The sequence below is a fragment of the Epinephelus fuscoguttatus genome, linkage group LG3, assembly GCF_011397635.1.
Source record: "Epinephelus fuscoguttatus linkage group LG3, E.fuscoguttatus.final_Chr_v1".
Taxonomy (NCBI): domain Eukaryota; kingdom Metazoa; phylum Chordata; class Actinopteri; order Perciformes; family Serranidae; genus Epinephelus; species Epinephelus fuscoguttatus.
The window spans coordinates 32864251-32883649 of record NC_064754.1 but is presented as its reverse complement, the minus strand read 5'-3'; the positions used below and the strand labels follow the sequence as shown (position 1 = coordinate 32883649).

General features: G+C 40.0%; 1 protein-coding gene across 1 annotated transcript; it reads left to right on the top strand.

Moving 5' to 3' along the window:
• Window positions 1-3474: 3474 nt before the first annotated feature.
• slc24a2 (solute carrier family 24 member 2) lies at window positions 3475-18964 on the top strand. The gene is made up of 10 exons (XM_049571457.1): window positions 3475-4398; window positions 11891-11926; window positions 12275-12386; window positions 12863-12940; window positions 13729-13761; window positions 13876-13955; window positions 14487-14624; window positions 14909-14998; window positions 17190-17356; window positions 17462-18964. Exons 1-10 carry the CDS (start codon window positions 3475-3477, stop codon window positions 17709-17711), a joined length of 1908 nt encoding a protein of 635 aa, XP_049427414.1. The 3' UTR covers window positions 17712-18964.
• Window positions 18965-19399: the final 435 nt, after the last annotated feature.

Below are 19399 nucleotides of genomic sequence, written 5' to 3'. Positions count from 1 at the left end.
CACTGTTGATCATTGTATATTATTGAACCATCTTCAAGAACTGGTTGGCATCCAGGGAAAGGCCCTCAAGTGGTTTGCCTCCCATTTATCGGACAGGTCTTTTTCTTGTAAAATTGGGGGCCTCTCCTCCTCATCTGCCTGTATCACTTGTGGTACACCACAAGTGATACGGGCAGATCACTTGTGGTGTACCTCAAGGTTCCATCTTAGGGCCCATTTTATTTGCATTGCACATGCCTCCATGAGGCTCCATTTTCCGCCAGCACAAAGTCTCTTTTCACCGTTATGCTGACGACACAAATTTATCTTCCGTTAAACCCAGGGGATTCCAGCTCCATCACATCCATTCTGAACTGCCTCCAGGATGTGAAATCCTGGATGGCAACGAACTGTCTTCAGTTAAACAATAACAAAACAGAGGTTATTGTTTTTGGTCCCCCCAACACCACAGCCATCATAGTCAGTCACTTAGGACCACTCATGCCATATGTTCATAGCCATACCAGGATCGTGCCTTTGCAGTCGCTGCTCCAAAGCTCTGGAATAGCCTTCCCCTCTTAATCAAATGCTCCACTGACACTTTCAGGAAATCTACAAACGTACATGTTTTCAATGGCCTTTGGTTGTCTGTAGTGATTTCAGTATTTTATCATTTCATCTTATCTCTTCATGTTTGTAATTGTTCTCACCAGTTTTATTCTGTTTTATATTTCTGTACATTTCATATTGCTATATATTTGTCTTGTTTTTTGTCTTGTACAGCACTTTGGTCAACTGCAGTTGTTTTTAAATGTGCTATATAAATAAACTTGATTTGAATTTTGATTTGATTTAAAAGTTATAAAACTCTGTTACAACACAACTAACCAATATCTTGCAGCGTGACCCTGGTGGAGTGTGTTGCATCAGAGTAATTTGGATAGTTGTCAGGGACTGTGGGCTCAGCACTATGATCTGACAGGAAAGTAGTCTATACCACCATCAAGCTGTAAGCTCATTGTGTAAGACCCCTCTGCTTGGGTGTCGGGATGGGAAAAAAAACGATACATGACACTGGGGGAAGTGGGAGGAGGTGGAGGTGGGGGTGGAGAGAAGAAGAAAGTAAGATGGACAGTGATAGATGGCATGGACAGAGGGAAGATGAGGGGAAAGGTAAACTGAAGCAGGAGGGAAGGAGGGAGGCAGCATCAAAGGGGGGAGGAACATTGAGAGGAAGGGAGGAGCCCTAGGTCCTCGGCTTCTGACCTGGCATCTTGGAGCTCCACCTCGGTCGAGGGAGGAAAATCTCACTGAGGATTTAGTGTTGGGACCTTCAGTCTGAACTCTGAGCTCTCGGGACTTTTCTCCTGTGGGATTCGATTTACTGGAATATTCATTCAGAGACTGGGAGACCTGACTACCTGCCAGAGTCCTTCCTGCTGAAAGGGAGATTTCCAAGTGTGGTATGAGAATCATATATATTTGTGTGCTTTTTGTGTGTGTAGCTGCGGTGTGTCTTTGCTTTAATGTCCTAATAGAGTCCAACTTGACTCTGAAATGCTCCTTCCACAGCACAGTTGGTTTTGAACATGTTAGTAAATGTTTTACCATTACAAATTGTTTTTTCATAGCAGATTAAGAATAGGCATTGATTGGGACTTGTGGGATGAAGTTTCAAAATTGCAGTTTATCTCAGTGTTTTTTCAGCTCTGAAAAAGGATATGTTCATCCATTCTTTGTCTCTGAAATTCACTAATCATTTTGTTGGTGTCTACTTTTTGACTTTGTGCAGCAGCATCAGTGTGCAGGGCCTGAGGCTTATCTAAGTATATCTTCTCAGGGATTAAATAGCTCCCTAATGAGCTTTCACTAATGTCCAAGCTTCACTTAAAGGGGAGATCGCACTGCAGGTCCTCAGCACAATGTCAAGGAGGCCACATCACTTTTAACAGAATTGTTGCTATTAATACAGCAACTATCAACAGTTATTAACAATTAAGCACAGACTGTAATTCAGGCTACAAGTACATTAGAATATATCAACTTGATTTGGACTTTCAGATGTGTTGTTGTAATATTTGTAAGTTTACATCAACATATGATTAATTGTGCCATGTCACATAGACACCAACTGCTTTTGCTGATTTTTTAATCATCAATTTAATAACTTGGCCAGCAATTATTATTAATCTGAACCTTGTAAAGTAATCTACATGAATTTGTCAAATCCTGACCTCACAGTTCTCATGAGCTCAGTATCATAATATTGAGCCATTATTTAGAATAGACAGTTCAACCAATAATTCAATACAACCTCAGGAAAGTTGGGACGCTGTGTGAAACATAAATAAAAACAGAATGCAATGACCTGTAAATCCTTTTTAACATATAGTCAGCAGAACAGAGGACAAAGACAAGATGAACTAATAAACTTTGTTTTTTGTTTCTCAATACATGCTCATTCAGAGTTTGATGCCCGCAAAACGTTTAAAAAAAGTGGGGATGTGTTGCATCAACTTTTCTTTTACCAACATGTAGAAGTTTTGAAAGTGAAAATTCTTTCTCAATATACAAGCGGAACCCCTCAAATCTTCAAAATTTTAAGACCTGAACACTGTGAGACATTAGTGTCTTCATACAGGAGGCATCTTGAAGCTGGCAATGCAAACAAAGGCTTCTCCAAGTACAAGTGAATTTCAGTTAATGTGGGCAACACTTTTATCTGGAGTCGTTCTGCCTCATTGCCCATAATTTTAATGACCTGAAATGTTGTGATGTCTTTATTAGTGTAGTTTTACTGAGTTAATACCAATGGCTAGTCTAGATTTAATGTGAATGACTGCACTGGAAGTATGTTTAATTAAAAAAATGTTGATATGTTGAATACTTGTTTCCCCCACTGCACTGTGTCCAAATGGATTTGCAGATCATTTCATTCTGTTTGTATTTATGCTTCATAAAGGGTCCTAACTTTTTTTTTGGAATGTGGGTTGTATTGCTGGGTTATTATTACTGATGCAGTAACATGTGGGCAATGCAATATTTCCCTCTTGAAATGCAGTGGAGAAGTATTACAGAGCAGCAGAAAATAAAAATACTCAAGTAATGCACAAGCCTCTAAAATTGTACTTGTACTTGAAGACATGTATAGTAACTAGGCCTGTAAGTGGAAAAAATTAGAATGAGGACAACATCATAAAGATGCTTACCCTTAAATGTTATCTTTGACTTAACCAGACTTTATAGTTATGTTTCTAAACTGTCTTTTTCTCTCTTTTGCAGGGAGTAATATGAGGAAGCCTTTGAATGGGCTAGATCCTGGAATTAGACTGCAGGGCTCCCATTGTGTTTAGACCCGGGAAGCAGCATGCAAACAAATCGGTGAACCGTCGCGGCCTGTCAAACCCCCACCCTCGTAGACACCAGCACCACCGAGCCAGCTTCGGGGGGGATTCCAGACTCCTCCACTTTGCCTGACAACCTGCGCCAAACACCATGGATTTCCTGCTACCCATAAGAAGTCCAGATAGGATGGCTTCCTCCAGCTCTGAGCCTCTTCTGGGCAATCACAGCAGCTGCACCAGGCACCACTACCATGGCGTCAAAAGAAAGCTGCGGCCTGGACGGATTCTAGGTTTCATTATCAGTATGGTGGCAGTCTGCACATTCTGTTCATGGAGTGCCTTGTCGCTGGTCACAACGGTGACCAAGGAGCTGGAATCGTCCGCCGAGGGCTCAGCGGAGTCGGCAGTGCCCCAAAGAACTCTTCTGCAGTACCACAACCTCTCCACCACACCAGAAGACACACCGGTGGCCATGAAATCATCAGATATGTTAGAGATGAACCACGGGGACTACCCAACGGACTACTTCAGCGTGGAGGAGAGACGCCAGGGCTATGTGGTTCTTCATATGTTTGGCATGTTGTACATGTTCATAGCCTTAGCCATCGTCTGCGATGAGTTCTTTGTTCCTGCGCTCACTGTCATCACAGAGAAGCTGCAGATCTCTGATGATGTAGCAGGAGCCACATTCATGGCAGCAGGTGGCTCAGCCCCAGAGCTCTTCACCTCCGTCATAGGAGTCTTCGTCTCCCACAGTAACGTTGGTATTGGTACGATCGTGGGCTCGGCCGTCTTCAACATCCTTTTTGTGATTGGGATGTGCGCCCTGTTCTCCAAAGAGGTTTTGAACCTCACCTGGTGGCCTCTGTTCAGAGACGTCTCGTTCTATATCATTGGCCTGCTCATGCTCATCTATTTCTTTCTGGATAATCAAATCACACTGAGGGAAAGTGTTAGCCTGCTGATGTGCTACACCTGCTACGTGACGTTCATGAAGTTCAATGCAAAAGTAGAACTTGTCATCAAATCCCTCCTGGGCAGCAACCAGGTGGACGAGCTGGAGACTGCACCAAAGGTGAGCGTGACTCCATCCATCCATCCATCCATCCTCTCTACACAGTTTATGCTTTCACCCCATCTTGGGTGCCAACAGCTGATCCTTACATTCATCCATCCACCCATACATTTCACACAATGTTGTCATTTACTGATCAACCCCTCCATCCACTGAAGGAGCATCCCGATCAGAAACAACTATCAAGAAGTTTCAAATTTTAATGCAGGAAAAATTTAATGAAAATAAGTTGAAAAAAAAAATTAAGATTCACAATATGACACACAGCTCTTTTTTCCTTTAAGTGAACATTTGTGATTCTTGATATGAGTTTCTGACGAGTGGACGGGGTTATGATATTTCTCAGAAGGAAAGCTGGCTGGTTTTCATCAGTGTCAGTGTGTTGATGACTGTTCTGAGAAAAGCATTTGCATTTCACAATGAAAAAGATCACAGAGTGAACCTTTCATGGTCACTAACCCTGAGAATAGTAGTGCTTCTGTTCTGGGAAGCAGATAGGTTGTTGAACAAACAGCACTCAATCAGGCAGCCAAACCATCCTGACTTCACTTCTGGAAGGATATAAAGATTTGTCTTAACCTGCCACCTGTGCAGCTCAGATGGTGCCAGACGCAGAGCCAGACTGCAGCCTCTTGGTGCTGACTAAGTCTGGGACCAGGCCTCAACTTCTGTCACTACTTTTAGTAACCAAGTCCAGACCACAGTCTAGTAAGGCTCTCAGAATGGGACTCATTAAAATGCAAAAGACATTTAATGTTAGAACACTTTAGTTAAAGAACACATTCATTTGCTTTAGATTTAATTTACTGTACTTTACCATAGGGTTTTGATCAAGTTTTCAGTGTTATTCTCATTTAAAATCACCTCTGAGAGTCTCTTCCTACATGCTACTCATCACTGATAACTTCTGATGCTACTGAGCATTTGAGCCATGCAAGTCCAATGTGTGGTCCGAACTTTACAGACCTGAACTCATAAAAATCGATTTAATTTTCAGTTAAAATTCTGCTATCCGTTTAATTTATCCAATTTAGAAATAACTTATTCACAGTGACAATAGAAGCACATTATAGTTTTACATATAAGTTCAATTAACTGAATGAAATTAGTGATATTAATTTTAATTATTTAAGTTACTTCAACAATAAATACTTGAGTTACATAGACTCAAAGCAAATATATTTTTTAAGGTTAAATTGTTTGAGCTATTAAACTTAAATGGTTTGAGGCAATCACTTTCCATGCACAGTTTGAGTTGAACTAACTCATCAGGTTTTATTTTTAGATTTCGTGCCAGGAGTAAGTCATGTCACAGTGGTTTCATGTGTATCATTTCTGAATAAGCCCAAGTTTTAATTACACTGGTTGCTTTGAGAAATGTGTTGATTAGATTATTTAACATTTTGATGAAAATATACCTCAAATATTGGCACAAGTATTGAAACTGACCGAGTTTTGAGAGGGTTGAGATGGACTTCTGAGAGCATCCTAAAAGCAGGAGAAACAGCGAAATTAGTCCAGCAGTCCTTGTAGCATAACTTCAACCTCATCAGCACGCTTCCTCCTTCAGCTCCCCTCGTCCTCACCCTGACATTAGAACAAGTGGTCTCTTGTCTCTGGAGGAAGGTCTTAGCTCCGAGTGTTGTTTGTTTCTTCGTAACAGCGTCTGCACATCTGGTCACAATGTGAGTATATCATACTCACAGGAAGTTGACCTAGTGACAACACCCCTGCAGTACCAATCACTTCACAATCATTATACTAATCACTTCACATCAGCCGGAAGATGATGATGGGGAAGGGTAATTTTGAGATTAGCTTGGAGTGCTCTTTGTGCTGCTCGCTGCTGTGTTCAGAACAGCAGATTCAAGACAGAGGGGGGGAAATGATGATAATGATGATGCAGTGCAAACACACAAAGACGCCATTTTGTTTTTCACGTTTGTCTTTCCGTCCTTTTTCTGTCTGTGTGTGCAGTTGGAGTCAGATCTGTTGCTCTCTGATGTTGTAATCTCATACGGCGCTCAGGTGACAAATGCTAAGATCTACTGTAGGCTGATCTTAGAGCAGCTTGCCCGTAGCCTAGACTGACATCACCCATCACCAGTTCCTCAGGGGCGTATACAGTGCACATGATCTGGATTTTGTTTGTCTGGAAATATTCATTACACATTATGTGTTTTTTTAGGTTCTTTGGGTTTTTTAGGTGGTACGTATTTCTGGAGAGAGACCAGAGATTGTTGAGTCTCCTTCCCACTTCGTCAAATACCGACACTTTGGGTTGGTCCAACCACCAAACTAAGGTTGTTGTTATTTGATGATCTGGGAATGAGACTCAACAATCAATTATCTTTCTCCATTAGTGCATACTGAACCTTTAAGATACTAACAATAGTTGAAAACACTTCTTAGAAGGAGCCAGCTATTGTTATGGCAGTGATTCAAGTCAAAAGACGTTCTCACGTTTTCAGGAACAGATGAGCTCATGATCAACAGGCTCCAATATGGTCTGCTTTAAAGCTCCGCCCATTAAATGCTTAGGTAACTGTAAACAAGAAAAAACTGTTTCCCAAGAAGCATGACTTGCTTTTTCTTTTGGGGTTTTTAAGTTATGAGCATTATTTTTTGGACATCACAATATATGAAGTAAATCTATATTGTTTTGCTTCTATCCTATAGTTCTTTTTTCCTTATAATGTATGAGTAATAGCTAATGTAGTGCTTTTCAGTGTCTTTTGTTATATTTATTCTCATTAAACTTGTTTTAACATTTTTGTATTTCATTGTAATTCAGTCAATAACAATCAGTCACTGACAATCACAATATGATTTTTTCCGCCAGGCCCCAAATGCATCATCAGGCCTGTGTAGTATGTCTTATTAACATTTATATATTTCATGTTCTTTTAGTTTTGAACCTGTGAGCACATGTAGTGTATTCAAGTGCTCATCAGTGTTGCTGCAGGAGCTCTGTTTGACATTTGTGCCCTTCTGGGAATCAGCTGTTCTTCAGGCTGCCTCACCTCAACCCAAGAACAGCTTTTCTCTTTCTGTCGTCCAGCACTTGATGTCCAACAGCCTTGCCCTCATGTGTCGGTAGCTGCTTGATAATCCTGAGGGTAAATACTCTCCAATCGCATTAGAGCCGCTAATAATAGTCAGATGCTCCCTGGGGGAGCAGGAATCAGTAGATCACTGAGAGAAAAAAAAAGCCTGGCTGCTACTTCCTCAGCCTGCAGTCATGCTCATTACTGTGGTGTGGTTTTTATTTTGTGCACGGTTGTGAGTGTTTCAGGTGGTGCATACAGTAACTACAGTATCTATGTAGAGAGGGGCAGGAGAGAAGATGGTGGTTTTCTTGCTGATGGCACTAAAGACGACAATCCTCTCTGATCCCCTTATCAACTGCTTACCTGCGGTGACGACAGCAAACATACAGCCCAGCACACTGCCACTCAGTCTCTGTAGAGCTCTAACGAAATGATTGAATTCTTCTTGCAATCATCAATATCAGACCTGGATCAGCAGCATGGTGCATCTGCAACCTCATAAAGTTTTTATCCAACAAATTAAATCTGAAATGATAAAACCTGTATTTGACAGTGACGTTTCATACAATGTAGTGGGTTCTCTTCTGGGAGTCTGACTTTGCAATGTCAGATCACTGTGGTCTAAATCTACTGTACAAAAATTCAGCTACTATTGTTAAGGTGTTTTGTTGAGCAAGACACTGAATGCTTTTTGGAATTTCTCCATGAAACTGCTGCCAGAATGAGCAGTTGTGCAGCTGAATATAAAAATTATATAAGGATGTTGAGAGCGAAAGAGGAATGTTTGACAGCACGGTGACCTGTGAAGGTTGCTGCAGGACTTCACACGCAGGCTTGAAAAGTACAGGTCTAAAAGCGGTGATTAATCCTGGCTAAGTCCCACAGCTCGGACAGTCAGGTGGACACAGAGAGAAAGACAGACAAGAGAGAAGAGGAAGAAAAAAGAGAGGAATGGAGATGGACATGTGTGGGAAAAAAAGGCGCCTCAGTGGTGACAGGTGACAATGATAGCTAGGATTATAGGAAAGTTTGGTGTAAATCTGCAGGGGTTTACGATATTGGAGTCTTCCCATGTCTGTAGCTCTTGTCTGGAGCAGGGATGAGACCACTGAACTGGAACACAAGCTCAGTCAAAAGTGACAAAATCATTTAAGCTTGAGGCTTTCGTCCTCTCCTGAACAGATCACCCGTAACATGAACAAGCCACGAGCTGCTTGTAATAGCTCTTTACTTCCTAAGCTAGATATATTTTGATGCTAAAGTGTTATTTACTATAGTTGGGATGGCTATTATCCAAGCTGACCCAAAAGAGAACATTTTAATGTTGCATTTTAAAAAGTATGCCTCATAATTTACAGCTGTTAAAAATGGCCTGTGTCGACCTGCTCTGCTTAAGTCAGTAAAAAGAAACATGCACTGTAAAGAAATAAGCTGGGGCTTATTCATTCTCTTTAACTGTAAAAAAGTGCATCAAATATTGAACTGGGACAATAATAATATGAAATGCCACTTTATAACAGATGCAATTTGTATATATGATAGATATGAGCAGTGTAGTGGCAAAACTTGCCTGCTTTCATTTCCTATCTTTAAATGTAGTCTGTTCTGTCAAATTAGAAATGGTTGCACACTACCTAACATTCTTGACAAGCTAGCTTCTGAGAGTAAAAGTCGTTCTTGATTATTTTATTCTCTAACTGTTCTCTTCAAGTCTGACTAATTTATAGTTAAACTATATGTGCACCATATGATTTCTTGCAACCTGCTGAAATGACAAGCAAAATAATAGATTCGCAGGATGGTCTGATTTTTGATTTAAATCACTTAACTTGTTTGGATTCATTTTTGGTGAGAAGCCATCATGTAAAAACCAGAGGAGGCGTTTAACCTCACAGACACATCAGAGTGGAGATGAGAGCTGAGTGAAATAAGGGCAAAGGTGACAAAGATTAGCAGTTTTTTTTCTTGAATAAGTTACAGTATGTCATGCCCAATACAAAGATGTTACAAAATACAACAAATATGTAAGTATACTGTGGTGCGATTGGTAAAATTAAAATCCAGTTTCAGCCTCAGCAGGTTCTACAGCAGGGTATACATGTCTTTTGTCATGAAGCAGCTCTCAGGAGCCATGTGAGCACTGACAAACATGAACTCATGCCAAGTGGCTGCTGCCATCAGAGCTGCTCAGCACTCACATGGATAATACAGACAGGTGCCTTCCTCTTTATTTTACTTAAATGTTTCTATTCATTTTGTTTGATGAAAAAGCATAAAACACCAAAATGAAATACCTCCATCTTCAGTGAAAGGAAACCAGCTTTACTTTGAGATTATTAGTCACATGTTTATAAGATAATATCCTGTGTTTAAACAGTTGCAGATGTATGTTACAGTATGTAAATTTTCAGCTGAATAAAAACAGTATCACAAGAATAGCCAGAGGGTCTTTGTGCAACTGAAGCAGTTAACACTCACACAAACAAATCTGGACAAACATGTTAACAAGTTCACAGAAGTGAAACAAAAAGAACCTCCTATCTTTATCCTTGCTTTAGCTGCCATAACAGGAGCAGGTGTCTTGTCAGGTTCAAGCTAAAGGGATTATCTGCTCAAACTCTGGGGCCTACATCATGAAAACGTGTCAACAACAAAACCCCCACCTCTCTGTTTGGTGTTTGTGATCGCCTCAGTTGTGCTCTTCAGGTCAGATACCTCAAATAGCTTCTTTAACAACACTTAAGGATGAGCAGAAAAAGGCAGTGTGATGTTAATTGTTTGTGAAAAGTTACAGTGTTAAGTTTAGCATTATTTAAGGAAAAAGATAAGGCACAAAGGAAAATTCACAGCAGACAAAATAGTGCTATTGCAGCTCTTTAGTGAGGTTAGAAATGACTTTGAATCTGTTATGAGAGTTTAAAATATCTGGCACTGTAAATGCTCAGCTTTCGAGCAGCAGACAAAGACAACGATAGTCTGTTGATTTGGAATTTCATTTATTGTATTTCTTAGTTATGCCAAAAAATTACAAAAGTGCAAAAGCGTCTCCCTGAACATGTTCAAATATAAATAAATTAATTAAATGAAAAGTGACTGAATGGTTTGACAAGCTGTGTTGTGGTTTATGAGGACTGATTATGAAATATGAATATAAATAGTCTGTCAGACCATCATTAGTTTTGAATAAGACACATGGTTCAGTTCCCCATTACAGCGCAACCTTACTGCTCAGATTTCCTGACTGACCTGTTTTACTTCATCTGTAACCAAAGCATAAGTATCTAAAGTTCTTATATTAATAGCCGTCAGTCTAAACGTGTATTGATTTTTGAAGGTGGGTGACTTTTTTGTATAAGTCAGGGTCACAGTTATGCGTCAGTTATTTTCTTTTTTCTTGCCCAGCTTTCATGGGGCAAACTTGCATCCAATTAATGTCATCTAAACATTTAATAAAAGCTTGCTTGCTGTCATACTTTGCGGATTTTTACTTTCCAGGGCAGATCATCATAGTGTGGTCACTCTCAGTGTGTTGTAACAAACCTCTACAGGAAAGCCACAGAGACAATTACTAGTTAATATAGTGGATAGTTTGTGTGGCGAAGTCTGGTTCCAGTTGTAATGTTGCTAAATTCATCAAATGAGAGCAGTTCATCAACATTTAATTACCTACCCACAACACATTATGTTCCCATCTGTTTTCTTGAACATCTTCAAACCCCTGATTCCCCACCAAACCTCAACCACCTCTGTGTTTTCACAAACCACCACAGACTCTCTGTCCCAGCCAGTGGACTTTGTGTGTGTGTGCTCGTGTGCGTGTTTCCCCACTTAATGTGGTGACACCACAGTGCTGTATATGTCCTCTGAAGAAATGGCTGGGTTTGAGATTAGTGTGAGTCCTCCTCTGTCTGTCCTTCGTGTTGAAACAAGACCCAAAACCTCTGGCACTGGTTCACTTCCACTGTTAGGAAGAGGTCGTCTCTCTCTCTCTCTCTCTCTCTCTCTCTCACTCACACACACACACACACACACACACTGGCAGAACTTAAGGGACAGTGTATTTGTCTTCTCCAGTGGAAGTGTACATCTGTTGAGTAAACAGGATGTCAGGCATTGCCAGGTCATCATTGTAAATGAGAATTGGTTCTCAACTGACTTATCTGGTCAAATAAAGATAAAATCAATTAATAAATACATAAAGACATTATCAGGAATGTTTCTGTAACAACCGCTTTATTTTCATCTCTCCCCTCCCCACCATTTAGTAATGCCATCCAACAACACCACACAGAACAAATATTGAATGAAATGATATAGTATTTCCTGCAGGTATTGGACCGCGTGTAGTTCATGTGTTTGTGTTACTGTCTCTACACTTTGTGTATACATAAGAACATCTATACTGTATCTACATGTTGTTTTCTTTCTCTGTGTTTTTAAAGGTAAATGTACCTGGAGATGATGAGAACAAGCTGACGGTGAGTTTCATTTTTCTCTATGGTACAGGTCATGTTATAATGTGCCTGCTTATATCTACAGTATGCTGTTTGTGCCAGCCATAACATATGTTACAAGAAAGGTGTTTCATCTACATGCACCCTAGGGAGAAATTTGAGTTGCAGAAGAGATATGACACAAACTCTGAAAACTGAGTTTGGATTTAAACTACTGCTCATTAAGATGCTTTTTTTTCTCTCCACCTATTTTATTTAGCATTTTCGTTGATTAATAATAATGATGGAAAATGTGATACAAGCATGTAGGCTACTTATTCAATTTTTTGCATGCCTACAAACATTTCTGTATTTGCGTTACTGTTTTCAAAGGCCAAACCAAGGCTGCAGAGGGAAGGCAGCTGCGCCTCTCTACACAACTCACTGATGAGAAACAGCATTTTCCAGCTCATGATCCACACTCTCGACCCTCTCAGTGATGAAGGTATGGGTAAGCAAAAATAAATAAATAAATACACATACATGCACTGAAATGCAACAGAAAATGAAGGTAAAATCTTGTGAAATAAGCACAGGAGGATACACTATAGACATGAATGATATAAATGTTATATTCCCTCACATAGAGTCAGACAGCATGTCCAGTTTTATGGTAGAATGAAAAACTAAATGTCTGTTTTCTTGTCATGGTTCACAAAGTTAATCAGCTTTGATAAAGATCACGTTTACGATTCAATTAAGGGTTAATCGAAAAATGTTTTTTGGACACACAAGTGTTTGGTTGAGGTGAGATTATGTACTCCCCACTTCTTTGCATTTCCTTACCTCTTTCCTGTCGGAAGTAGTCAAAGGACAGTGGGAATACATATTTCTCCCATTATATAGAGCATGTATACTTGCTTATTAATCACAAATGTTCAGGAGACGATGCTGGACTGACTGAGTCTCATTTGTTTTCAGCTCGTTTCAAAGAGAAGGCATCGATCCTTCACAAAATGGCCAAGCAGAAATGTAAAGAAGAAGCTGCCAACGGTGTAGGTGAGTAACGGTGACGAGTCAAACTATGGGATTCCACTCAAATATCAGCTGATATATCAAGTGACAAATCAATTATGAAATCAGTTAGAAACTGTGGCTATCGATAGATGAACGGTGAGAACACATTTTATGTCTCATTGAGAGGACTGTTTTGATTTCCCCTAATTTTTTAAACTGTATGGCTGAAGTTATCACTCAGCATCCTGTTAGTATGACACAGTGCAGTAGTTTAAAATCAAATGTGAGCTTATGTAACTTACTACTGCCAGGAGTGTTTCTGACATGTTAGAATTTTCCCATTAAATTTCATATTTTTGTTATTTATTTGCTTATTTATGAATGGCCCAATCTAGAGCCACTGTGTTGTTTGTTCATTCTGGGCTACTGTAGAATAACATGGCGGACTCGGTGGAGGAGGACCTGCTCCGTATGTAGATATTAACAGCTCAATCTAAGCTGACGAAACCACAACGATTCTTATTTTCACGCAATTATAAAGTCATGAAAACATGGTTACGGATATCAGATTCCATTTTCCAATCGATGCCCCTAAGTCCTGCACACTGAGCCTTTAATGTCTCTACTGCCTTTCACGTGTATCCAGCTATCTGATTTATCTGATTTCTTAATCATATCAAGAACTGACATTCGTGAATGTATTTATCAACTGACTGATTTGTCAGTAACATTAGATCAAATCATTATCAAGGGGCACACATCTGATACTGTGTTACACTTGTGAGAATGACCTCAGGAAAATAACGAGTATATTTTGTTTCTCAACGTAGGAGCTGCTCCCCAGGCACAACCTCCAAGAAATTGTACTAAGTTTAAGCTCTTCTCTTAATGTCATTAGATAATTTTATTTCAAATTACTACTTTTGAACGTATTCCTCAAACGCTGTTCTCATCTAGCTTCTTTTTCTTCCCTCAAGCTGATAAAAACATCCCCAACAGTTCAAACGTTGCAGTGGAAGTCACACCACCCATGAACGGTGTTGCGGGAGGAGACGAGGTATGGCTTTTACCTTTTAGCTTTACCCCAAGTTTACATGTTAAAGGAGCTGTATGAGACATGAGGACATATACGTAGCTATGATTCAGAGTCTGGGTTGGGATTGTCTGCACATGTTTCTCAACATGGAAGTGACTGAGCAGACAGCTAGCAGCTAATGGTGTTAACAGGGCACACAGTGCTGACAGAGCTAACATTGACACCACATGGGGGGACTGGACACACATTGGGACTGACATGCACTAACATGCATGTGCAGCCATCCATCATAACAACAAAGAAGCTCAGATTACAACACACACACACACACACACACACACACACACACACACACACACACACACACACACAGGGAGTGTGACTTCACTCTCAGCTCAGGACGCCATCACTCTACATAGCAAATAGTTCTTAGCTGGTATAGTCATACTAAATGTCACGTACAGCTCCATTAAACCATACGTTTAAAGCATAATGGAAAATGTATAAATATTATGTAAATGTATATGATGAAGTAATGAGCTCCCTCTTCAGGGTGGTGAGGAAGAGGAGGATGAAGACCAGCCTCTGAGCCTTGCCTGGCCCGACACCACCAGGAAACAGCTCACCTACCTCTTCGTCATGCCCATTGTCCTTCCACTGTGGCTCACACTGCCCGACGTCAGGAGAGAGGTGACAACAGATACACACAATGGACAGTGTGTTTCATGTGTACAAACATATAGAAGCAACTCAGAGTTACAATACAGTGCAATTAGTGATTTAAAAAAAATCTTCTATTCACACCACTACAAATACTGTAATGATGAGTTTCTATTTCTCACCTGATGTTAACTGTTGTATTTTGGATCATGAGAGAAGCTGAATTAGAATTTGATTGACTGATTGACTGACTTGTTGGCCAGTTGTTTGACTTAGCAATAAATAAACTAAATTTTGTATTTTTGTCATTTCAGACCTCAGAAAAGTTCTTCCCCATCACTTTCCTCGGCTCCATTTCTTGGATTGCTTTCTTCTCCTACCTTATGGTGTGGTGGGCTCACCAGGTACTACACACACGCACAAATGCACACACGCACGCGTCCTCTATTTGTCTCATACACCAGCTCCATTGTCTGTTCTATTCTATTTCTGAGGCCTTTCTTGTGAGTCAGTGCAGCAGTCGGGGTGTTGAATGTGTGACCACAGCAGCTAATCCCAACTAATCTGCCTTGATCCACAGCCAGATGAACCTGTAATGCTCTATTTTAACAGCGCAAATGCAACGAGGGCATGTGTGCAAGGTCACTGAGGAGACACACCTGATTTTTTAATTCAGCATAAGTTCAATAAAAGCACAAAATGTTGGATGAAGTGATGATGTGTGGTGATCAATCACGATTGTCTCAGCATGTCGCTGAGATGATAATGGTCTTATACGTTTTATTAAATCACTGAGCCAAAGACAGTGGGGCATAAAAGGAGAAGGTCTCACCTCCTGAAGAGTTGGGGTTTTTTTAAACAAAGCTTTTTCAGTGTGTTTTGGTCTTCTGTCCACACATAAGGACATGAAGCTTAGTAAAAATGGACCATTAGTAAAACTCATTTGAAGCCTAGCTTGTGCCCTATAGATGCACTTTTTCTCTGACCTGCCATAATTATTTTCTCTGACCTCATACCAACCCACCATGACATTGTCTACAATTGCATATGTTGAAGACTGTTTAAAAAAATGTTTCTTCATCTCAGCCCTTGTGTGCCCACCACTTTTCAACACAAAGTGACACCCTTATTCCAGGGTGTAGATTTTCAGAAAGTTTTCAGTGTTGCCATGCAAATATTAAAAACAGAGTTCTTGACTTGTAACATCAGAGTATGCACCACTATGACATTTGTGAGGCGTCACAAGTAAAGCGTGTTTTGTGCAATGATGTGCGTGGCTAAAATAGTGCTGGCTCTAACTTTGCAAACAGGACTTTTCACAGGTTTACACATAAATACACAGTTACTTTTCCACTACATTGAAGAACAGAGGCTTCAGACGACAGTACTATATATAAACTTGCTATTATGCACCATCGCAGCATCGTAGCCTTCAGGTTATAGCTTTTTTAGTCTTCTGATTAGCCAAGATTTTCTTCCTCTACTCCTTCTTTGTATTATTGGCTATGTTTGTTTGTTTGTTTGTTTTGCATTTTCATTTGGACAGAGATTTTTTGGGGGGGTAGACAGATTGTTTTCAAAAAGAAAGACGAAAAACCCTGTTTTTCAAAAATACCCATGTACATGTGGACTAGGCCCTCAAGTGGCAGTGTATGAACACAAAGCAAAGATGATATACAAGATGTGTGATTTCTTTAGTTAACTTCTGACACTGAGGCAACTTTGAACAGTAGTATGAGACACTGTTGAAGCTCTGCATGACTGCCGTTGTATAAAGAGCAAGAAAGTCTGCATAGGGTGGGTGGGAGAGGAAATAGATGGGTCAAACAAACTTGGACTTTCACTCAGGAGACTGCCATTCATTTCTAGTGTAAAACCAAAAGTCAGTCAAGTGACTTTAAAATCAGCCTCGTGTCCCAATATGTGTGGGATACTATGCTAGTGACGTATGTCTGGTGACGTGTCGTGTATGTCATATGAAGTTACATTACATTAGCAAATAACATACTGATTTTAAGCCAAACCATGATGTTTTTTGTAAACCTAACCACATGCTTGTTTTGCTGAAACATAAGAAAGTGAATTTAAAAACACAGATTTTTAATTTTAATTAGCGCAAACTGTGTATTTTCTGTGAAAACTGAAGTTAATTTTGAAAAGACAAGCGTAAATTGACAAACCATCCCAGAGTGTCCAAAACTGATGCTGAAGGGGTACCAAGAGAGTCATAGTTTGACATGTAGGGTTACTGACCAAGATGATTTGCTTACTAAACAAAAATATTACTACCTCAGTTTGAGCTGCCATGGGTACAGAAATACCAAAAGCAAGGACAATGCTTTTCAAAAGATGCACATGTAGGAGCACTGCTTGCACTGGGCTTGCCTTGTCACAGTTCTACTAATGATAACCTCAAATACCTCTACAGTTTGATTCTGTTTGCTTTGTGTTTATTTGTTTGTTTGTTGGTTTGGTCTGTAAAATGATGCCAGCAAAAGACTGAAATTACTGAAAGTCTATCAAAATAGACTAGCAACTATTTAGAGCCATGTCAACTCAGCTGTGCAACATTAAGCAACGTGTTCTTCCTTTCAGGTTGGAGAAACATTCTGGATCACAGAGGAGATAATGGGTCTGACCATTTTAGCTGCTGGCACTTCAATCCCTGACCTGATCACCAGTGTAATTGTAGCCCGAAAGGGCCTTGGTGACATGGCTGTGTCCAGCTCTGTGGGCTCCAACATCTTTGATATCACTGTGGGGTGAGTGCACCCTGCATTTTTTGCTGTTCATCTCTCATAATAAAGCTCACACATAGATAACCTAAATAAAACTCTTCTCTGCTGTGCTCCCTCATCTCCCTCCAGTCTGCCGTTCCCCTGGCTCCTCTACAACATCCTCAATGACTTCAAGCCGGTGGAGGTGAGCAGCAATGGCTTGTTCTGCGCCATCGTCCTTCTCTTCCTCATGCTCCTCTTTGTCATCATCTCCATCGCGGCTTGCAAGTGGAGAATGAGCAAGTTCCTGGGCTTTTTGATGTTCCTGCTCTACTTCGTATTCCTCATTGTCAGCGTCATGCTGGAGGACAAAGTGATCATCTGTCCTGTCACCATCTGAGAGCGAGCAACACCCTCTGAGTATCCCAAAGCAGAAATTAAGCATAAATGCGCTCACGTGTACCGTGATTTACTATAGGAGTGAAAATAAACAGACACAAGCTGTCTTTTATCAGTCTCACTTACATACACAGTAGAAAATGCGCACACACAGTCAAGTGACAGGTGAAAAAAAACACACACACCCAAACACACCCACAGTTGTGGATGCCAGTTAGGCAGAGGCACTGACCTAAATCAACGCTTAAAATTCAGACCGGTGCATCACAGCTGTTCAGCAGTGGCATTCTACAAGTCTGTATATCAAAAATGGACTTAATGCCACCCAGTAGGAGGGACTCCTCTCTTTTGTACCATGTGACTACAGTCAGTAGCTGCTATTGGTTGAAACCTAAAGGACAACATTTGTGAACACCACCTCGATGGAAATTTGAATTGAAGATCACCAGAGGATGTTTTTTTTTTCTTTTTTTTTCAACTAAAGGACCGAGTGGCAGTATAAGAAGTACCTCCGCTACTCATGCAAGCAGCCAAGTTAAGCATATAAACTGAACATGTGGGCTTAAAGAGACTTTATTTTTGTGTTGTTTTATGGGGCCACAAAGCTCTGGAAAGATGCTGAATGTCATGGGGAAAAAAACAGAAAGGCCCAAGGCAACACATACGTGTGATAGCTGCTTTATATACCTTTAGATCTTAAATATGTTCATTCCACTTCCTGTATGGCTTTGCTGTGTCACTGAAAGAGAAATATCCAGTGTTAATAACGTGTTCATATACCGTACATTTGAGGACATATTTGGCAGAAATGGTTACTTTACATCCCATTCATGAATATCTATGATAAGATACATAAATGCTAAATAGTTACAATAGCGCATACACAGATAGAATGGACCTGAGATGTTTTATCGTGCTCAAAATATCCCAACTTTCTTGTTTCAGGTTTTTCATATAATAAGCTTGTGAGCATGATTTTTTCTGTCTGTCTGTCTGCCTTTACATGCACCACTTTAGAGGGAGATTACTTTAGTATCCTGACTAAAACTGGATGATTTTGTGCATAAAAATGTAATAAACAAGTCAGTGTCACATTACCCAGTAGATGATGCAGTAGTCCACCACTTGTTGCACTTGTAGTGCAACATGTGACACGCACTTGTGCAGTTTCTTGTGTAATATTTTGATGTAAAACAACTCATGTACTGTATAACATGTTGCACTGCTATGTTCACATGCTACTTTCTTGTGTTAAGCGTGTGACATAGAGGCTGAAATCTTAGGAAAAAATATTTTATGAAGCATCAAAGAGGCCCATAATTTTTTAAAACAAAAATTTGGGCTGCTGCAAAGACATAATTTGTGACATTTATATATTTCTAGTTTTCCTCTAATCCCTCTTTCTTTTTGATTTATGGTAAAATAATGCTGAGAAAAAAAAGCATGTAACTTCACATCACTAGGGTCCTGCAGTATGGATAAATTTACCATAGGTTTCTGCCATTCAAATATGTATTTTCATCAACTAATCTAATAAAAAAAATTTCAGAAGAGGTTTCAAAAAATATTGAACAACTACTAAGTAAGACAATAAAAAAGTGTTGTAACTCAAAAAAAAAAAAAGTTTCCATTACCATTACTGCATTTCTTTTCTCTTGGTTTTGCAAAATTCTAGCTGATTTTTTTTTG